Genomic DNA, 23,646 nt, shown 5'->3' with positions numbered 1-23,646 from the left:
TTAAATAAATAAAAATATAGTTATATTATATGTATTAAGTATAGTTTTATATAACTAATAGTTATTTGATAAAATAATATTAATAATGATAAATAAGAAGTTGTATCTTTTTATGATAGTAATAATTAGACTAATAATAATAATAATGATAATAATAATAATAATAATAATAATAATAATAATAATAATAATAATAATAATAAGAGATGTATGACTACCTTAAAAGCTTTCCTAAAAAAGAATGGCAGAGACCAGGCTCGAACTCAAGACCTCTCGCTCACCCGCACCAACACCCAACCATCCTTCCAGTTCCCTTTTTCTGTTTTATTTTACACCTTAATTTCTTTTATCTTAATTTTCTGTTTCATGTTTTCATCTTCTTCATTTCATTCAATTATCATAACTAACTAACATTAACATCTTCGTAAAATATTAGCATCATCATTCATATTTACTTCAACATGACATGATCATAACATCACCAGGATCATCATGTATCATTCCCATTGTTTATAGGCCATCGTAACAGGCACCATCGTTCATCATCATTTAAAAATAGAAGTGGGTATTATCTACATAATAGGCTGTTCGAACAGGCACTATAACAGACCAATAACGATAGACTTCTCAGCCCAATCATCTAATTAAGCTTACGGCCCAAGTGGAAGAATATCCGTCCAAATCGTTTACTTCAATACCTAATCTATCTAGGATTCGTTTCTTTATAGACACCACCAAAAACTTTACATCTGTTGGGCGGTCCCCTTAATAAAGTTCAATATAAGTATAATTTCAATAAAAAGGAAGCCTGCATGCATTGTGTTTTACAACCCACAACAAAATTCCAAAGAAAAGAAATTCAAACGTCATTACAAGTGGGGTTATTTTAATTTGGGAGTGTCGGCCACTATGGAAAAGAAAGAGCATTCATCTAGCAATATTTAAAGTCCAAAACAGATTAATCCAATACAAATTGTGAGTTTTGTTTTGAATCAACAAAAGGAAAAAATGTATTGTAGTGGCTAAACAAACTGCAAGTGGCGGTTAGAGGTGTTTAATTAATCAAGAAAGAAATGGAGAAGAAAGGTGATGATCGTTTGGGTTCTGCAAAACAAGAAGGAAAGGGGAATTGCAGTGGTGATGGTATTCGAGAAACCGAAAGAAGCAGGTATGTTATCATCGTGAGGTAACAAAAAAAATATGATTTTGATTTGGGTTCGTTGTATAAAAAAATAATATAACGTTTTCATTCCATGATGTTCGTAGATGGTTGTTTATGGGTGTCGATGAACAAACAGAAAGTAGATAGAAAGAAGAATGGCGAAAGTTGTGGTGGTCGATTCATGGTAGTGATTGGTGATGATAAGGTGTAGGTGGCGATTCTTTATGGGTTTCCTTATATTTTCTGATAATTTTCACAAATTGCAATAAGTGTTAGATATAGTGTAATGTGGAACGTGTACTACAGCATCATGATCGTTGTTAATTTGTTTTGTAGCAGAAGTGGTTCAACAAATTGTACTAATTGAAACATAGATGAAGAAAATAAAAAGGAGTATGATTATATATATCCATTCGTACGATTCCAAATCTTTAGCATCATATAAATAATTTAAAGGTGATTGGGACTCATAACAGATTACGTATTATCTGTTTGTGTATGTGTATATAAATGTATTCCATTTTTATATATAAAAAGTTGTATATGTATTGATATATAATCGTATTATATGTATATACGTATACAGTTGTATGTATTTGTATATATCTCAGCATTTTGTACGAGTATATGTATATGATTATATTTTGTATATATACCTATATTAATAATAATATTAATATTGATAATAGTTACATAAATAAAAAATAAAATTTTATAATATTAATAATAAAATCAATAATACTAATATAAATAATGATAATTATAATAATTATTATAAAAATGATAATGATCATATTAGTAACTAAAATCATAATTATAATAATGTTAATATTAGTACTAACAATATAATGATAGTTTTTATAATGTTACTTATGACAAATAGGATATATAAAGATAGTGACAATTATTAATAACAATATAAACAATGAAATTTTTAGTAATAATAATAACCAATGACGTTTAAATTATAACTAAATTATACTTTTAATTATTCTTATAATATAATATTTATATATAAAATCTTTATTTTGATAATCATAATTTTACAAATAATAATAATATTATTACTATTACTAATGAAAGTAATAATAATATTACAACAATAACTACGTCTTAATTTGTGATTAAATTTAATACATTAATATCACATATTATTTATTATGTAATATTTATTAATGTATATATATAATAACATATATTTAATATTTAAAAAGTTTTCAATTAACATTTACATACATATAATTATATATGCACATCAAGTTAATATATAATTGTTCGTGAATCGTTGGAAATAGTCAAAGGTCAAATGATATTATGAATGTAGTTTACAAACTTTATTACTCGACATTACAGACTTTGCTTATCGTGTCGGAATAATATAAAAATTAAGTTTAAATTTGGTCGGAAATTCCCGGGTCGTCACATAAAATAAAAGGTTTTTACTAACAAGTTTAGATGTCATTAACTCTTATTAATGTATTGTACAATTCATTGACATTCATCTTGAAGTCAATATATAACCACAATGTAGAATACATATATGGACGTTAACGACATCCCTAGCACAATTCAAAATAAATTAGACGTATTAAATTTTTTAGTTCATTCACTTCTCTCATTAGTAAATATAAGAACACAAATTTTTTTTACCCAGTTTGAACCTCCACTGTCACAATGTGCCGTCCATACATTTTGGCTACAATTGTCGCTGTGATACCACTTATTGGATCGATTTTTAGCCCAACAACATGTCGTACATATAAGTCCATGAGTCTCTTAGTACTTATAAATTTTCAACTTTATATCACCATTCGCGATTATTTAGTTAATTGTTAGTTTAGTTTGATGTTGATTTTGTTGTTTGTTTGGTTGTGTTGTTTTGTTTATTTGTATAGTGGACTCATTGTAGATAGCAGTTAGGATTTCGTTTACTAGTTTCGAGTCTCCGCTTATTCTATTGTATTTGTGTTCGGTTCGTTAATTTTGTATTAAATAAAGGCCCTGTTTGTTTTTTTAGTTTGATTAAGTTCTGTTGTCTGAATGAATTTATGATGTCGGTGAGGATTAAGTGTGATGAATAAATAATTATTGTTTGTTTCATGTGCTGAAAAATTGGCTGAATAATTAAAATTACAAATTTAACCATGTAAATACGACAGTTATGAACAGTTACTTTCGCAGTTTTGAAAGAGTATGAGTGAATATGAAAAATTTCATTTCGCATGATTTAAATTATTATGACAATCTATTTTCATTACGTAAAAACAAACACCGTGCAACTGATTCAGTTTTAAATTATTAAGTTCTATTAAGTCCATTAAGTTCAAAATAAATGGGCCCAAACTCTTGTTTTATTTTATATTATTCATTATTTTAGTAAAAGAAATTATATCACCGTTAAATCACCATATAATATCTTTAAAAAAAAAAAAAAAACCATCAGTGTGGTGGTTGAATGGTTATGACCTGGCCTTCTATAGTGGAGGTCATGAGTTCGATTCCAGGCACCCACAGTTATCAACTTATAGCCACAGAGGTTCGCCTGCAATGACTCTGGGCTGCTCGCGTAGCGAGTAGTCGCCCTGGTATTAGTCAAGTTGACCGTTTGGATAGCCAGGTAAAAAAAAAAAATATCTTTAAAAAAAAATCCTAGCGCCCTGAAAAAAACCTAGTCGTACAACATTATCTTGTGAAAATATGAGTAACGAGACATTGAAGAACATATTCTCGCGATACATTCACCACCAACAAAACCAAACCAAACCAACTGTAACAGAGATTTCAATTTCAAAAAGATTTCTTCTGATTTTCAACTGCTCAATGGCTTTCTCCTTCTCTCTTTTTTGCTGGTGATACAATTTAGCCACAACAACTGCTGTCACTTTATCACTCTACAATTCTCATCCTAGGGTTTACAATTTCAACCTTCGATAATTACTTTCGGTACTATCTCTACTTCTGTTATCTCTGTAAATTACTCCAATTTAGGGTTTCGAATAACGCACCTTCAGTATATCCACTTTTTTATATATATCAAAGTTTGTTGAAATTACCGTGATTAGTGCTGCATTTGTTTACTCTTTATTATTATTTAAGTTTGCTTATTGCATCGTTTGTTTGATCTATGAATTATAAGTTTTGTACTCCGTATAAAATTAGCTCCGAATTTTATATTTATATAGCATATATAATTATATAATATATATTAATTATTTTTAATTTATAGTATTATAGAACATTGGTTAATATTGAATACTAAATTGCTAATGATTTTTTTAATTGTAGCAGAGTACCTTGGATTGTCTGCTTATAAGGCTGTTATGTGCCGATCGTTTCGTTGATTGATAATTAGGGTTCTAATTGTTATTTGAACAAGGAGATAAGAAAAGAACAGCGTTGGATTAAATTAGTGAAGACGCGAAGTATTGATTAGAAAAAGGTGTTGGTTGATTAAAGTAGAAGGAGATAAAGCTGCAAGGGATTGGATTGGTTGAATATTATGGATTGTGTAAAACGTTGGTGTAAATTGTTACGAACGAAAGATAAGCCTAAATCTTCACCGAGAAAAGAAGTTAGGAGTAATGGAAAGGAAGGTCTAAGAGTAACAAGTGATGAAGCACCTTCAACTGCCACTAAACAGAAGGTTGAAGCTGCCAAACAATATATAGAAAAACACTACAAGGAACAAATGAAGAATCTAAATGAGCGAAAAGAACGGTATGATATCTATGCATCACGTATTTTGTATGAATTTAAATCAAAGCTTTGATATTTGTATAAGATTGTTAAAGAAATAGGATAAAATGGTTCAATTTGAAGTAAAAAGAATAATGGTTGTTGATGTAGGCGTCACGTACTTGAGAAGAAGTTGGCTGATTCAGAGGTAACAGAAGAAGAACAGAACAATTTACTTAAACATCTGGAGAAGAAAGAAACTGAATATATGCGACTTCAGAGGCATAAAATGGGCGCTGATGATTTTGAGCCATTGACAATGATAGGAAAGGGTGCATTTGGAGAGGTATTCAGTTTCTTCAAATCGTATCCACATACAGTGAAAAAATGGTCTCTAATCTATTACATTCAACCCACTACGTAATAAGTGTCCATCGACCGAGCCTTTATTGACCCGATTTCGCTATTTGATATTAATAAATTTTCTACTTCTCTTACTGGTGAGATTATTGTACTTCCAGGTTAGAATATGCAGGGAGAAAACAACTGGCAATGTATATGCAATGAAAAAGCTTAAAAAATCTGAAATGCTTCGCAGAGGCCAGGTAGAATTTTATATTGCCAATTCAATTTCTGTGAAGTTTTTTTCTTTATTTAAAATTTTTGATTTTGATGAGTGTTTTTAGGTTGAGCACGTGAAAGCAGAAAGGAACCTACTTGCAGAGGTTGATAGCAATTGCATTGTTAAACTTTATTGTTCTTTTCAAGATGACGAATATCTGTATCTCATAATGGAATATTTACCCGGAGGAGATATGATGACTTTACTGATGCGAAAGGATACGTTGACTGAAGATGAAGCTAGGTTTTATGTTGGGGAAACTGTTCTGGCAATCGAGTCAATTCATAAACATAATTATATTCATAGGTTGCTACAGATTTGTTGTTTTTACTTCAATACGATACAAGTGTGGCAACAATTCTTATCAGAAAACTAATTCTTGATCCAACTGCTGCAGGGATATTAAACCTGATAACTTGCTGCTTGATAAATTTGGGCATATGAAGTTGTCAGATTTTGGATTGTGTAAACCATTAGACTGTACCAATCTTCAAGAAAAGGATTTTTCTGGGGCGAATAATTTAAGTGGGGCCCTTCAAAGTGATGGGCGCCCAGCAGTACCCAAGCGTACTCAACAGGAGCAACTTCAGCATTGGCAGAGGAATAGGAGGATGCTTGTAAGTTACAACTTATAAATCTGTGATTTGGGCGGTAATTAGCTTATCTTATATTGAGTTATTCGAGCTTGAAATCTAAACAAGTCAAATCTTTATCGCGTTTGAGTGCAAACCCAAGTTCAAATTATATAACAGCAGGATTACTTGTTATCAAACTTCTTGAGCTACCATATATCTTTGAGCTCGATCGGCTCATTTACAAACTATATTTGTTTTGCATTTGGTCTTTTGCATCCTAAGAATATTTAGTACTATAATGATGTAGGCTTATTCGACTGTTGGTACTCCTGATTATATTGCTCCAGAAGTTTTGCTGAAGAAAGGATATGGAATGGAATGTGATTGGTTTGTATCTTTAACCTTTTAATTAGAAGCATTTATACTTTAATTATATTACTCATAAGGAACAAAGAATATATAAATAATTTGGGTTTTGATTTCTTGCTAAAGGTGGTCTCTTGGAGCAATCATGTATGAAATGCTTGTTGGATACCCACCCTTCTATTCAGATGAGCCAATGCATACATGTAGAAAGGTAAATTTTTTCACTATAGCATATTACACAACTGTTATTGTATGTCTAATGATGTTTATAAATTGTCTACTAAAATACAGATAGTGAATTGGAGAACTCATTTAAAATTTCCCGAAGAGGCTAAATTGTCTCCCGAGGCAAAAGATCTTATCTGTAAACTTCTTTGCAATGTTGAAAAGAGGCTTGGAACTAAAGGGGCTTATGAAATAAAGGTATTGTGCTTTTAAGAGCCCGGCCTAACTAATTTGTTGGTTGTATAATTTTGTTTTGATTCTAATAGCTAATATTTGCCTTGCTATTTACAGGCACACACATGGTTCAAGGGAATAGAATGGGAAAAATTGTATCAGATTGAAGCTGCATTTATTCCAGAAGTAAATGATGAGCTGGATACCCAAAATTTTGAGAAATTTGAAGAGGTAATTCTTTTGTTAGTGTACTAATTTTATTCAATTTAACGCCATATTTTATTCAATTTAACTTTTTTGTGCTGTCTTGATGTAATACCGCTGCAGGGGGACAACCAAATTCCATCTTCAACAAAATCAGGTCCTTGGAGAAAGGTTAGTAAGAAATCATGATTTAGCATTTGCAATTTTAGTTGCCTAAATCTCGTCCTTACAGACATATTTGAATCATTATTGTATATTTTTTCATGTTTAACATTTGGGGGACAAAATAAGATCTGTTAGTTTGTTTATAAAATACTATGGTAAAACTTGGACACCAGCAAACTGGATCAGGCAAAGGAAAACAGAAACTTTCTTCCTTCGTGTTTTTTATTTATAAATACAGAAAATAAAGATAGTTTTATTGCTAAATATGGTTATTTGGAGGTTGCTTATTATCGTATAGATACTACCTGGGCTCTTTTATTTCATCCAGTATACACCTTTATGTTTTTTCTTTGTATTTAATTAACCAACAACTGTTCTTCACAGAATTTCGACAAGGAGCATCAATTTTTGGCACATGTGCTAATCCGTTCACAAACTTTATAATTTATTACCGAATTTACAGCAACAAGAAAACCAATCCTATATGATTTTTTCTTTGACAAGCGAAAAAGAAAATCTTGAAATGATCTTGATCAAACTCTGTGACATGTCTTTTTGTGGTCTTTTGTGCTGTAATATCCTTAAATTTATATCTTTATGTCAAACTGCAGATGCTCTCTTCTAAGGATGTTAACTTTATGGGGTACACATATAAGAACTTCGAAATCGTAAATGAACATGAAGTCCCAGGAATTGGTACTTGATTCTCTCCTTGCATGCGTGACTGCATATTTCAATTACTTTTGTGGTTAATCGTTAATTCATAAAAAAATCTTGAGTATACTGCATTAAAACTATCGGGAATGCCAAATCTTTAGTTAGTTATGCAACAAATATACCTTCTACCAGATTTTAAACTCTTTCGTTAAGGGATTGTTATGATATGCGTCAAGCATGGTTAAATTTGAAAATCAATTTCATTTTTTTTTTCCAGCTGAGTTGAAGAAGAAAAGTTCAAAGCCTAAGAGGCCTACAGTGAAGTCCCTTTTTAGTATGATCTCTCTCTCTCTCTCTCTCTCTCTCTCTCTCTCTCTCTCTCTCTCTCTCTCTCTCTCTCTCTCCATCTTTTATCTACCTGAGTAATTGATGAAGTGTTCAACCATGTTAATGAAAAATTTACTTTGACAATATCTAAATTACCTCTTTAATAATATTTGACAAAATAGATTCATAGAGTAAACCTGTGGGACCAAAATTAGTGCTGTCAATTTGACCAATGAGGAATTTTTTGGATTAAAACGTTTCCATGTTTATGGCTCTAGTTTTTGAGTCGACAATGAGCGTCGATTTATTGGCAACTTGACTGACTTGTAGAGCCTAAATTAAATTTCATGCAGGATATACCATTTTCATGACGTCTCAATTTTATTTTTAATTAAAAAAAAATTTTAAACTTTTTCCTACTTATTGGTCGGATGTCCACTCGGAAGCAATCTCTCTATCCGTCGAATAGAGAGAGATGAGTTTCTCTACCTTTGAGAGTGTTTTCATTCTGGGTGGAGAAATGACTTGTCTTTATTCTCGGATAGGGAAGGATTGTCTACATCTCACCTCCCCCATACACCACTTATGTGGTATTGGGTTTTGTTGTTGTTGTAAACGTTTCCATGTTTAATATATATCTTGGGAGTTGGGACATCTTAAAAGGGATTATTGCATGTATTTGTAATGGATGGTTGATCATATAACATCTAATGCGTTTGTTAGTTTAATCTTTATGTGCTTAATATAGACATTTTAGCAAGTTCCCACAGCTTTTGTTCCTTGTTTGTTTATTTGCATGGATAAACTAGAATCTAAGCACTCACCTTCTCGTTCATGTACTTGATCCATTTGGCCATTTTTCGCTAAATTTTTTAGCTAAACTACATTACCCGTTATTCAACTTAACCCGTTAAAAAGGTTGAAATTGACACCTCCCGAACGTACAATAAAGTAATGATTGGGGTACTTGCACAACAATTTTTAATTATCATCTTGAATTTATGTTTTCTATTTACAGAAGAAGAAACGGATTCAACATCCTCGCAAACTCAAGGTAGCTTTCTCAACCTTCTACCTTGCCAGCTTGATGTCTCGAAACAAAAGGAGTCTAAGTGAACCGTTATCGTTCTGTTCATAACAGTCATATAGCCATAGTTAAAAATCAATCAAAAGCAAAATGCAATATTTTTTCTTTTACAACTCGACAACTTTTCGTTATGCGTGGGGTGGGTAAATACAGAATCAAAGAGGAATTTGCAGATGAAAAATGATTTGTTTGATATTATGGGTCACAGACCATTTCGACACTTCCATTTTTTATGGGTTCCAGGTCTCTTGTAAATTGGGATATTGGACCTGTGTATATCTTCTTGGTATCACTTCTTGTAATTGGTGTGTAACTTATCTAGTTCTCAAAGTAACCTTAATGAAATCTTATTGTTCTTGCAAGTACTTGATAGTTACCGTTTTACCGTTGAAGTCGGTAACCACTTTTGTGTTCGCTTATTCAGTATCACCAAGCCACATTATGTCTGAATATAGTTTCTTTTGTTTCATGCTATTAGTCTCTCGTTAGTCAAACTGGTTCAGTTACCGTCAAACAATCAAATCACCATCAATTCATAGTATACATATGTTTTATTCTTTAGAGTACCTATGTAATATTCTTTACAAGAATACATGCTACAACATATGAAATAGTTCACCGGGGTCGTGGTATACATGGATTTGCAATTAATATGGATTTATCGGATCCGCTCTATTAATATTTGCAAGCTCGATCTCAAAGAACTGGGAAGAGCTTGACCTTCAAGCCATATTTCATTTGGAGTAAAATGGAATCACTTGGACAAACTTGGTGACCTTGTACCAATTTCACATGGTAATGAAAGATAATGGCACTAGCCACCATTTTCATCTGAATGAAACCCATTTCCTTGCCTAAACATGTCCTTGGTCCTGCATGAAATGCGGGGAACTTGTACGACGGTTCATGTTTTATACTGCCCCGCGAAAACCATCTTTCCGGCTTAAATTCCATACAATCATCTATATCCCATCCATTCTTCCCATCGAATAAAAAGACAAAATTATTCTTGTGTGCTTATCTACAACATGACCACTTGGAAGAATGTCTGCCTTAGATGGAGACTTATGTTCCAAAGCAACAGGAGGATACAACCTTAAGGCTTCACATATACCTCCATGAAGATAAATCATTCCTTCAAGATCTTCTATACCCAAAAATTTCCGTTTCTGACCGTCTAATTGCTTCTCAATCTCTTCTCGGATCTTTTTTTCGACACATGGGTTTTGGGCAAGAAGGTAAAAGAACCAAGAAAGAGCCGTACTTGTGGTATCTCTACCTGCAATCATCAGATTTAGTATGGTGTCTTTTAGGAACTTTCTTGAGTCATCGGACGTTCCGCTTTGTCCTTCAAAACCTCTCATCAAGGAAGTTAACAACCCGCTTTCTTCATTTTCTACCTAAAACACCACAAATTAGATAATTAATTGTACACATAAATGGGTAAACGGATAAGACAACCCATGAAAGGGAAGTATACATATTCGGATGTATGCGACTTAAAGGGTTATCCGTTGATCGTTTTTGCCCATTTTCTCTTGCCACCCAAGATATGTTGTTAGTGATGTTTGAATCCGAGACCAACTCTTGTGATGGTTAGCTAATCGTACACATCTTTTACGAAATTATCCGCAAAGATAAACTTGTAGAACTGATATTATTCAGGTGTTATGATTTTTGGCTTTTCGCATTCTAAAACTGTATATTGCGTAGCTTCAACATTTTCCCCCTATGATGAGCCTTTGGCTGAGTGGTATCTAGGAGGAGAACTTTGTGGAATTCCTGCGGGTCCCGTGTTCGAATCGTAGGGGAGACTAGACTTTGTGGAATTGGCTGCGGGGGTCGTGGGTCAGAATCCCAGCAGGGGTTTTCCTACCCGGTTGCCTATGGGGACATATGTGTTTCCTCTGAAGCGTGCGTAGCGTGGCGAATGATCGTTTTGGTGGTTAATACCCTTCTGGGTGATGCCGAAACAGCCGTTCAAATAAAAAAAATGGTGCAATGCTTGTTATACCTTTCCAAGCTGGGAAAATGGCACCAAAATGCATTGAATTTTCATCAAAATCTTATTGTATGCATTCAACTTTCAAAAGTTCTATTGTATGCATTCAACTTTGTATTTTCTCCTATTGTATGCATTTGACTTGTTATAAGAGGTAAACTTCCGGTAAACATAATTACATTATTAGTCCCTGATGTTTATCAAATATATACATACTAGTTATTTATGTTTATTTTTGAGGCTATTGGTCCCTCATTTTAACCTTTCATCTTCTTCAACAATTTCATCACATATACATACATTGTACAACAAAAAAATAAAGAAGCAATATACAATTAGAAGTGAAAGTTACTTAAGAAACTTAATAACAAACTTTTAGTTGCTAAACTTAATATTATTTGAAAGATTCTTATTCTCATCATCTGCTACTGTTTTTAATTTCGTTAATCGATCAGTTTCACTTCAAATTCGATCCAATTAAGATGCCTTCACGAAGAAGAACCCTTCTCAAAGTCATCATCCTCGGTGACAGCGGGTCAGTTGTTTTTATCTTCTAATTGATTAATTTTAGGGTTATATACTTGATTAAAGTTTGAATCTCTTTTCACTGTAATCCGATCTCGATTACATAATGATAACAAAGTTTGATCTGACTTTGGATTATGTAGATTTATTTAAGTTTGATTTGTGATTTAGGTTTACGGATATTATTAGATGGTGTATATTGATTGATTGCATGCACACATATCTAAATCGATTACTTTGTTTAACATTTTGCTGTTTTTTGTGTGATGCAGGGTGGGAAAAACATCCTTGATGAATCAGTATCCTTTATTGAGTTAATTTTATTATTAATTAGGGTTTATTTCATTATTTGTTCTAGACATATATCTTACCTTCAATTATCTTATTTAATCTAAATCTATGGGTGCATTTGTTAAGTCATAAGTAGGGATGGCAATGGATACCCGATCCAGTGGATATTCATCCGATCCACCCGATTATTCGTGGATATGGACGATCTAAATGGATATGGATATGGATATGTATATGGACGAAAAAATTTCATCCATGGATGAACCCGCTTCCACCCGAAATAACTAAATATATAAATTTATCACTCAAATTAGTATCATTTATGTAGTGATATTTCATTAATTATATTCATATTCATCTTTCGTTATATTTTCTCTAAAAATATAACTTTATTCTTATATGTTGTTTTGTTTAATTTAAATGTATTTATCGTACTTTGGTGGTTTAAATATGATTCCATGTAATTAAAAGTAAGTAACTTACATGTCGATATCTTTACACATTTAATAAGCTATTTATTGAATATTTGTTATATAGATTAGTAAAAATGTGACTTTCGGTTGCATAAACTATTAAAAAATATTACTTTTGATCGTATATAATGAACCACCGCTTATAATTGTTAAAAACAAGATAAATTTAAACGGATATGGATAATTATCCATTAACCCGCTTCACCCGACGGATATGGATATGGATGGATGAAAACTAAAATAAATAAATGGATATGGATATGGATACGGCCTCACCCGATCCATATCCGATCCATTGCCATCCCTAGTCATAAGTGATTAGGCTTATTGCGTATTTTAAAAGCCAAAACACACCTCGAAGTTTTTGTATGCAAATGGGGTTTCGCTTTATTTTAGAAGGAAATAAGAGCATCTCCATTGCATTAAACTCTTAAGGTTGTTTGGATCGGTGTGAATTGATTATGGTTAATAAAGTACTTTCTGTACAAAAAATTTAATTGTTTTTCAAGCTGTATTCATCACTTTCGTAACTCTCATCCGGACACCCTTAAAATTAAAATTATGGAATTAATTGGCGAGTATTAAATCTTTAGCAATTAAAAGTTTCTTAATAAATCGTTAAATTATGGAATTAATTTAACGAGTGTTAAGTTAAGGGACCAACCACGTAAAGAAACCCAAATAGTAACCGGTAACCGGATACAAAGGTGACAGGATGCATACAATAGGAGAAAATACAAAGTTGAATGCATACAATAGGACTTTTGAAAGTTGAATGCATACAATACGATTTTGATGAAAGTTCAATGCATTTTGGTGTATTTTCCCTTCCAAGCTTATATATAGACAGTTTTTACAGGTTTATAATGAAGAACCTCACAATATGTATGTGTTTCAGTGTGCAAGAAGAGAATACTCGTATAAAGTCTATATATATTTGTTGTAGTGAAGTACCTCTTTTCGAGACAAACACTTGTATATAAATTCATCTAAAGCCTTCCAAGCTTCCTTCATCTTTTTCTCCTTACCCAATCCAAATCTCTGCTGCAACTTCCATACTTTTGTTGGCAAAAGATGTCTCCACAAAAGGGCTTCTTCCACAACTGTGAAGGCCTTCTCACATGGAACGATCGGTAAATCGAGAGACAAGCTTTCAGGATCATAATCTAAAAGCAATGCACATATCGTATCAAACGTGAACCTTTGAAATATTTCTTGTAAATCCATCTCTTGATGACATTGCTCAAGAAGAGGTAGAAGCCCTTTCTCGACTTTGTTCTTGATGTTTATTTCCAAAAGAGTACTAAACTCGGGGAGTTTGAATATAGACATGGTTGTTTTTCTGTGAAGTTCCCATAACTCGTGATCCGAGTTAAATATACCATCTCCAAGGATATCAAAGATGTAACGAAAGTCCGGGCCTTTTGGATAGTTGTGAAAATTCTTGCTCAACATGTAATGAACGTTGGCCGGATCAGACGTGACTAGCATGTCTATATTGGCAAACCAAGGACCTTTAAGCAAGAAAGTACCATCACTAAGTTTTAGAAAATGTGTGTAGTAATCATGGATACGATAGGCGTTTAAGAGCGTGTCCAACGTCATACCAAGAACGGGTAAATTGATAGGGAGACCTCGCCTTCTACGAAGAAAATATACGGCACATGAAATCAACAAGAAAATGAAAAGAAGCATGTCAAAGTAGTGAAGGGAAGCCATGGAATTGGAAGAACAAAGCTAGCTATGATAAAAATGAACAAAAGATATACTTGTGATGCTTTATTGTCGTTTAATCGGTGCTATGTGTACTCGCATGTTTTGGATATGTGTCGGCTCTTTCATTTGTGAAAATTTTCTAAATATAGTTTAAATTTTTTACGGAGTATTACAATAATGACAATGTGAAAAATGGACCCAATTCATGCCAAAATGCGATGGTACATCCTCTGAAATGTGTATTAATACTATATATTTCATAAAAACCCAAACCGAAAGATCTTGTGTGATATCAAAACTTCAACTATCGTGAAATGATTATTTTTTAATAGCAGCTTGTGATCACTCATGGGATTTAACCACCCACGCGATCATCACCCGCAGTTGCATAACCCGCCCCCAACCGTTGCCCTGGAAGAAACCCGGACCAATCCGAAGGGTATGACCGGTAAAGCCACATCTCCGCAGCCCCGCAACGCGATGTGCGAAAGACGATCTTGGGTAGATTTCAAGTGGAATATCCTTGTGTGCAATGTTGCTACTTCGAGAATCGAACGCCCAACCTTTAATAAAGAGGTATGAGCCATATCAAGTATTAATTAATTGAATGACGTAAATAATGATAGTTGGGCACCCACCTTACTTGAACAATTCATTTTCTGTTTGTTAGGCTAAGCTCAATGCAAATATTAATTGATTGAAGGATGGACCATTGCAACTTAATGTGAGTTGTATAGTATATTTAAAAGGTACTCGTATTAACTAATTGAATGACTTTATGTATTAACTAATTGAATGACTTTATTTATGATAATGATAGTTGGGCACCCACCTTACTTAAACAATTCATTTTCTGTATGTTAGGCTAAGCTCAATGCAACAATGTACCCAAAATTTTCACTGATTCTACTTTATTTCTTGTACTAACTTTGACTTTGGCAAAATATTTACATAAGTTAGTATTTACTGCATCTAGTGAAGGTTAATAATAATAATAATAATAATAATAATAATAATAATAATAATAATAATAATAATAATAATAATAATAATAATAATAATAATAATAATAATAATAATCATCATCATCATCATCATCATAATAATAATAATAATCATCATAATAATAATCATAATAATCATAATAATAATCATAATAATAATCATAATAATAATAGTAATAAATGTTGGGATTTAACAAGTTACAAAATGCTTAAAACATTTTAAGAATCAAACTTTGCGGAAGCATGTAATTACCAATTTTAAACTTGTTAAACTTTAACTAATTAAAGTTAAATCCCAATTAGGATCAAGTTGTGAAACATACTTACAAACTACAAGCAAGAAAGGAGTTTATACCTATTCCAAGCTTGGTAGAGAGTGATGAAGATGATGATGAAGAATAGAGCTTCAAATGGATGAAACCTCAAGTAGTTATACCCCAAGCTAACCACCAACACCTTTGCTTTTAGTTAGGATTTAATTGTAACACTTGAATGAACTTGCAAAAAAGATTTTGATCCCTCCTTTGCCCTTGAAAGCCCACGGCAACAGCAGCATAGGAGAGCCAAGGAGTGCAGTTTTTTTTTTATGTCTTTTGCAAGTGTATGTATCCACCAAGGAGTCAAAGTGCATGTATATGGAAATGGGAAAGTATAGCCAAGTGTTGGAATTAGCATGCTTTCTTACACTCCCCATGCCACCCATTAGTTTTATAAAATTAATTAGTTTTAAATAAGATAAATGTTTTATAAAACTTTTATATAAAACTTCCATATATTTATAATGCACATTTTATAAACTTGCAAATATATTTATGTACATTTTATTATATAAAACCAATTTATATAAATGTGACATAAATTAATTAATTATTTAACCCATAAATAATTAATTCCATATTACATAAATTATTCCATAATTTATATATATATATATATATACACATCAAGTAATATTTAAGAAAACCATTTTTCTTAAAGCTCAAGTGTCGCGTATTTATTTAACAATCCAACCGTTAAAATAAATTACATATAAAGTGTTGGTTAGCTTGTTATTGGGTATGACCCGACTTGGATCATAACATAGTGGCCACGTTAATTTAATATGTCTCTCGGGCATACGAAATACCTTCAATCTCCCACTTGCACGAGAAACATAAGAAATTAATGCAAGTGATGGATACCACCTAACGACCGTCCATCACCCCCAATATGTTATGACTTTTGCCATTCAATAACATCATCCCTTTCGAGTTCCCATCTCGAATATGAATAGGTGAATCTTTTCATTACATCCTTTTGTCCTAGATGTCATGTTGAATCCAAGAGACACAGAGTGATCACTCTCTTATAGATTTAACTTTATCAGGCCTTAGACATCTGACTCTCAACGAATAAGAGGGACAAATTCCATCTTGACTACATACGTCCTAAATACATACCTTGCATTATGCCTGAGCTCTTCCTTGTGAGCTACCATATTTCAGAATAGCGAAGGAAAGAATCAAGGCACAATACTTGGTAGATATCCGAACCCAATATGTATCTCAGGTCAGAGGATACAACGATATTCGCCTTTACTCAAGATTACATGTGATCAACCACAAAGGCTCCATACAGTAAATCTTGAGAGCGGGTCTTTCAATATTTGTATCCCACAAATATCTATGAACCTTGGTAGCAACCTTGCCCTACATTCAACCTGAATGTATACCAATCCAAGTTCATAATAGTCTAAACCTCACACTTGTTCCCACAAATGTGATCGACTACGGAAATTTAGAATAATTGCTTATTCATGGATGAAATATGCAAAATAGGAACTTAACTCAAAATAAATTAAACCATAATTATATTAATGAGTTTGAACCACTTCGTTCCGTTACAATACTTAAAACAGATCATGACCAATCACTAGAATATCGAAGCCCTAATGCACAAACATGCCCTTCATGTTTTGCTCCATATAAGAGTTTCGTGAGTGGATCCGCTATGTTATGATCTGTGTGAACTTTGCGAATACATATCTTTCCCTTTTCAACTTCATCCCTAATGTAGTTGAATCTCCGCTCAATGTGACGGGTCTTTTGGTGAGCACGAGGTTCCTTGATTTGAGCAATCGCACCTTCGTTGTCACAAAAGATCTCAAGAGGGTCTTGAATGGTAGGGACCACTCCTAAGTCGTCGATGAATTTCTTCATCCATGCAGCTTCCTGAGCTGCCAGCGAGGCGGCAATGTACTCCGACTCTGTAGTGGATAACGCAACAACTTCCTGTTTTGAGCTCTTCCAAGAGACTGCACCACCATTTAACATGAAGACATAACCGGATTGTGATCGAGAGTCATCTCGATCAGTTTGGAAACTCGCATCCACGTAACCTTTTACAGCGAGTTCTTCCTCACCAGACCCATATATTAGAAACATATCCTTAGTCCTTCTAAGGTATTTCAATATACTTTTAACAGCAATCCAATGACTGTTTCCTGGGTTGTTCTGGTATCTACTTGTCAAGCTTAGAGCGCATGACACATCCGGTCTAGTACATATCATTGCATACATGATAGACCCAATAGCGGATGCATATGGGACTTTCTTCATTCTCTCTTGTTCATCTTTCGTGGTAGGACACTGAGATGAACTGAGAATGGTTCCTCTTTGAATAGGTACCAAACCTTTCTTAGAGTTTTCCATCTTGAACCTTTTCAAGATTTTATCAATGTATGTACTTTGACTTAAACCTATCAATTTCTTGGATCTATTCCTATAGATTCCTATCCCCAATATGTATTGTGCTTCTCCAAGATCCTTAATGGAGAAGCAACTTTTTAGCCAAGTTTTGACTTCTTGCATTGTGGTAATATCATTCCCAAATAATAATATATCATCCACATATAGCACAAGGAACATTATAGAGCTCCCACTAGCCTTTTTGTATACACAAGCTTCATCACCATTCTTAATGAAGCCAAATTTCTTTGCCTCTTCATTAAAACAATGATTCCACATTCTAGATGCTTGTTTCAATCCGTAGATTGATTTCTTTAACTTGCATACCTTTTTAGGATTTTTCGGATCAACAAAACCTTCGGTCTGTACCATATAGACATCTTCCTCAAGATATCCATTCAGGAAAGCGGTTTTGACATCCATTTGCCATATTTCATAGTCATAGTGAGCAGCAATGGCAAATAATATCCTAATAGACTTTAGCATCGCCACTGGCGAGAAAGTTTCATCATAATCAACCCCTTGAGTTTGAGTGAAACCTTTTGCTACAAGTCTAGCTTTGTATGTATCCAAGTTTCCATGTATGTCGGTTTTCATTTTGAAAAGCCATTTACAATCAACTAGCCTTGAGCCAGCAGGTTGTGTAACAAGTTCCCAAACTTGGTTGTCATACATAGATTGCATCTCAGCGTTCATGGCTTCCTGCCATTTATCTTTATCGATCCTTGATAAAGCATCTTGGTAGTTTATTGGTTCATCCAAATCAACCACATAGCAACCATCCATGAGAAACCCATATCTCTCAGGAGGATTACTAATCCTACCAGATCTGCGAACGTCTTGTGTATTTTGATCATCCATTTGATCATTATCAACATTTTCATGTTGAGTGCAAGTGTCAACCAATTGTGTATCATCTACTTGATCTTGAACCTCCTCAAGATCTATCTTCCTTTCACTATTTCCTTCCATTAGGAACTTAGTTTCAAGGAATTCCGCCTTCCGAGCAACAAATACATTCTGCTCGGATGGATCATAGAAATAATACCCCATATCATTCTTGGGATATCCTATGAAGATACACTTCGTGGACCGAGCATTCAACTTATTAGGGACGTAACGCTTAGGGTAAGCTTCACATCCCCATACCTTTAAGTATGATAGAGATGGAGGTTTTCCAAACCACATCTCATGAGGTGTTCGTTCCACTTTCTTGGTTGGGGCCATATTTAAAATACGAGCCGCGGAGCATAGACAATAACCCCAAAATGATAGAGGTAACGAGCTTCTAGCCATCATAGATCGAACCATATCCATTAGGGTTCGGTTCCTCCTTTCGGAAACTCCATTCAGTTGGGGTGTTCCAGGAGGAGTGAGTTGTGAGATAATCCCACAACTTCTAAGATGATCTTGGAAGGCATCGCTTAGGTATTCACCCCCTCTATCGGTACGCAGTACCTTGATTGTCTTGTTGAGTTGATTTTGTACTTCATTTTGATATTCTTTGAATGCTTCAAAAGTTTCATCCTTATGCCTTAACAAGTAGACATATCCGAAACGACTGAAGTCATCAATGAATGTAACAAAGTATCTTTCACCATTCCTAGTCATGGGCTTAAAGGGACCACACACATCCGAATGTATTTATCCCAATAAGTCTTTAGCCCTTTCATAGGTCCCTTTGAAAGGTGCTTTAGTCATTTTGCCTTGTAAACAAGATTCACATACATCAAACGAATCCATTTCAGTTGATTTCAAAAGTCCATTCTTTTGAAGTGTATGCATTCGGTTCTTGTTTATATGGCCAAGGCGACAATGCCATAAATAGGAATCACTCAAATCCCTTTTGAGTTTCTTGGTGCTTGTATGGTATATAGAGCTCGATGATGCGTCATCATGAACCAATTCATAAATTCCATTTGAAGGCGAAGCCTTGAAATAGAATACATTGTCTTTAGAAACATGAATATCATCATCAATAAAATTAACAACGTAACCACATTGTTTTAAGCGAGAAATAGAAATAATGTTTCTACACAAATCCGGAGTATACAAAACATTTTCTAAAATAAGTTCCAATCCGCTTGAAAACTTCAAAATAAAATCTCCTTGAGCTTTAACATGCACCTTTGCACCATTGCCCATATAGAGACTTGATGTTCCCGCCTTATGATCACTTCTTTTGAACCCCTGCAAAGAATTGCAAATATGAGTTCCACATCCCGTGTCTAATACCCATGTATTAGAAGAAGTAATACTAAGCTCTATATATACCATATATATATTACCTGAGGTTTGCCCTGCATCCCTCTTGTCCTTCAACTCCTTATGATAGACCGGACAGTTTCGTTTCCAATGACCCATCTCACGTCAACCGAAACATGGGTCTTCTTTGGGGTTTGCCTTCTTGGTTACCTTTTGCTTCTTAGCCTTGTTGATGGTTGGGGTAACCATCTTCCCTTTCCCTTTGCCTTGATGGGCGGGTCCTTTTCTCTTGGCCACCTTTGGCTTAGAGGTGTTACCTTTTGACCCACCTTGATCGATTGCTAACACGGGTAAAGCCCTTTTACCCATGCTAGTTTCCGCCGTTCTAAGCATACCGTGAAGCTCACCTATGCTCTTATCCATCCCATTCATATTGTAATTAATTACAAATTGGTCAAACCTCTTTGACAAGGAGTTTAGGATAAGATCGGTGGCTAGCTCATTGGAAATGTTGAGGTTAAGACGGTTTGCGCGATCAATGAGGCTTTTCATTTTGAGGACATAGGAGGAGACGGATTGGGTGTCATCCATACGACATGCATGTAGCGCTCGAACCGTTTCGAAGCGCTCGACACGTGCTTGTTGAAGGAACATCTCCTTCAATTGCGTTATCATGTCATATGCACTATGATGTTCGAAATCCTTTTGGAGTTCGGGTATCATAGTCCCAAGCATTAGGCAACCAACTTGCACCGAATCGGCACAATATTTGTCATAGTAAGCCATGCCCTCCGTATCATCCATGTCGGGTTGATCGGGAATGGGGTCCTCCAACACATACGCTTTATCCTCGAGTTTGAGGACAATCCTAAGATTACGAAACCAATCCATAAAGTTCGTATGGTTGAGTTTGTCTTTCTCGAGGAGAGACCTTAACGATAGGTTGTTTAGGTTAAGTGGTGCGTTTTGCATGTTGTTGTTGTTATTAGCGGCCATCTACAAAATTAACAAAGTTCATTTAAGTATTGATTTCAAATTTAATCAATCAATACCCTTTAAATCCAATTGATATTTTTTAGAATCCAACGGTAAACCAAATTTCGGTTAGGTGACCTTTATCCCGTTATTTGTTTTAGCTAGGTAGTCATTATATGACAATTGCAATCCTTTTGCAACTTCTAAGTTATGGGATCATGCAATCCTTTTGCATGGCATATTATCCCATCAACGCCTATTTGTTCATCATGCTTCGGTGACCCTAAGTTCATGATTCCCAAATCAAGTCGTCCTACTTGTGCTAACGTGTAAATTCAACATACTAGTGGTTAGGTGACCTTTATCCCACAAGTGTGCCAAATTTACCTTAATCATATTAGTTTGCTCATAACGGTTAGGTGACCTTTATCCCATTAAGAGTTCCCTAATATTTTTAAGTGTTTGCACAAAAGGATGGCATTTAACTTGTTTGTCTTGTTGTTAAAGGGATTTTAAGTTTCATAATTCTAGTTTAAGAAAGCTTTTATGCCATACACCAACATGCATTTAGTGTATGGTTCATTTGAAATCCATTTTCAAGTCATGTAATTTTAGCCAATTACTTGATATAAACCATTTTATATATATGATCCTTATCATGTTCTTAATAACCGATTATTAATGTCCTTTTAGCCGTTTCAATTTATCCGATTAAATTGTGGTTTGGTAAATATCATGTTGTTAATAATTTAACCAATTAAATTTTAGTTTTGATTGTTGTTAACTTGTGTGATAACTTGTAGTAGCAACATACACAATCCACAATCATACAAGAAATAAAACAACCACGCATGCAAACAAATGTGTTCACAATCAAGCCGATTTGGTAGACATTTGTTTAGCCGAAAACAAATGTCACCGGTTAAGGGTTATAACACTAAGTAGGAGATTTCAAAATCTCCCACTTAATCTTGCATCCAAATGCATCTTCCAAGTCTTCATCTTGTATCTTCATTTTTACAAAAAAATATCCTAATACATTTTTCTAGAAAATGAAAATACAACCTAATCTATTTTACATACCAAATATAAAATAAATTACATAACCAAAATAATAAAATTACAAACCATATTGAATGAATATTACAACCACATGAATGAAATAATATTACATACCAAATGAATAGATTAATTCAACCAAACATGCAACCAAACAAACACAAGGTCAAGGCTTGATTGTGAACTCAACATGCAACCAAAATATGACCAAAGTGGAAGATCCAAAACCCATTTTGGGTCCCCAATATTTCGGCCAAGGCATTAAACCCACCCAAAACTTTAATTTTTGCATTTTACTATCATGCATGTACATAAAATGCAAAATATAAAGTGAGTATAATAACCATCTCGAAGCATATTTCAACAACCTCGGCTCTGATACTATTGTTGGGATTTAACAAGTTACAAAATGCTTAAAACATTTTAAGAATCAAACTTTGCGGAAGCATGTAATTACCAATTTTAAACTTGTTAAACTTTAACTAATTAAAGTTAAATCCCAATTAGGATCAAGTTGTGAAACATACTTACAAACTACAAGCAAGAAAGGAGTTTATACCTATTCCAAGCTTGGTAGAGAGTGATGAAGATGATGATGAAGAATAGAGCTTCAAATGGATGAAACCTCAAGTAGTTATACCCCAAGCTAACCACCAACACCTTTGCTTTTAGTTAGGATTTAATTGTAACACTTGAATGAACTTGCAAAAAAGATTTTGATCCCTCCTTTGCCCTTGAAAGCCCACGGCAACAGCAGCATAGGAGAGCCAAGGAGTGCAGTTTTTTTTTATGTCTTTTGCAAGTGTATGTATCCACCAAGGAGTCAAAGTGCATGTATATGGAAATGGGAAAGTATAGCCAAGTGTTGGAATCAATAGCATGCTTTCTTACACTCCCCATGCCACCCATTAGTTTTATAAAATTAATTAGTTTTAAATAAGATAAATGTTTTATAAAACTTTTATATAAAACTTCCATATATTTATAATGCACATTTTATAAACTTGCAAATATATTTATGTACATTTTATTATATAAAACCAATTTATATAAATGTGACATAAATTAATTAATTATTTAACCCATAAATAATTAATTCCATATTACATAAATTATTCCATAATTTATATATATATATATATATATATATATATATATATATATATATATATATATATACACATCAAGTAATATTTAAGAAAACCATTTTTCTTAAAGTTCAAGTGTCGCGTATTTATTTAACAATCCAACCGTTAAAATAAATTACATATAAAGTGTTGGTTAGCTTGTTATTGGGTATGACCCGACTTGGATCATAACATAGTGGCCACGTTAATTTAATATGTCTCTCGTATAGTAATAATAGCATTAATAATAGTAATAATAGTAGTAATAATAGTAGTAATAATAGTAATAATAATAATAATACTA

The 23,646-nt window shown here is 33.5% G+C and overlaps 1 protein-coding gene and 1 pseudogene across 2 annotated transcripts; one reads left to right on the top strand and one right to left on the bottom strand.

Moving 5' to 3' along the window:
* The first annotated feature begins 3,881 nt into the window (after positions 1-3,881).
* Positions 3,882-9,646, top strand: LOC139894595 (uncharacterized). 2 transcript variants are annotated; one of them, XM_071877968.1, is made up of 14 exons: positions 3,882-4,105; positions 4,451-4,879; positions 5,009-5,183; positions 5,359-5,442; positions 5,524-5,765; positions 5,857-6,076; positions 6,342-6,421; positions 6,527-6,611; positions 6,692-6,823; positions 6,917-7,030; positions 7,127-7,174; positions 7,780-7,864; positions 8,103-8,159; positions 9,171-9,646. In XM_071877968.1, the coding sequence occupies exons 2-14, from the start codon at positions 4,662-4,664 to the stop codon at positions 9,266-9,268; spliced, it is 1,638 nt and encodes a 545-aa protein (XP_071734069.1). In that variant the 5' UTR covers positions 3,882-4,105; positions 4,451-4,661; the 3' UTR covers positions 9,269-9,646. The 2 variants fall into 2 exon arrangements, with proteins under 2 accessions (XP_071734069.1, XP_071734070.1); XM_071877969.1 differs by having other exon boundaries at positions 4,448-4,879.
* Positions 9,647-9,935: 289 nt separating this feature from the next.
* LOC139889842 (alkane hydroxylase MAH1-like) lies at positions 9,936-14,249 on the bottom strand (annotated as a pseudogene).
* Between the last annotated feature and the right edge of the window lie 9,397 nt (positions 14,250-23,646).

The sequence above is a fragment of the Rutidosis leptorrhynchoides genome, chromosome 2 (genome assembly GCF_046630445.1).
Source record: "Rutidosis leptorrhynchoides isolate AG116_Rl617_1_P2 chromosome 2, CSIRO_AGI_Rlap_v1, whole genome shotgun sequence".
NCBI classification, from domain to species: Eukaryota; Viridiplantae; Streptophyta; class Magnoliopsida; order Asterales; family Asteraceae; genus Rutidosis; species Rutidosis leptorrhynchoides.
This window is presented reverse-complemented; position numbering and strand designations above follow the sequence as displayed.

What these genes read in the sequence shown, in the direction of transcription:
- LOC139894595 (XM_071877968.1), top strand. Translation starts at nt 4,662, where the DNA reads ATGGATTGTGTAAAACGTTGGTGTAAATTGTTACGAACGAAAGATAAG. An exon ending in GAAAGGGTGCATTTGGAGAG is followed by an intron (nt 5,184 to 5,358) that starts GTATTCAGTTTC and finishes TTGTACTTCCAG; the next exon opens with GTTAGAATATGCAGGGAGAA. An exon ending in AATCAGGTCCTTGGAGAAAG is followed by an intron (nt 7,175 to 7,779) that starts GTTAGTAAGAAA and finishes GTCAAACTGCAG; the next exon opens with ATGCTCTCTTCTAAGGATGT.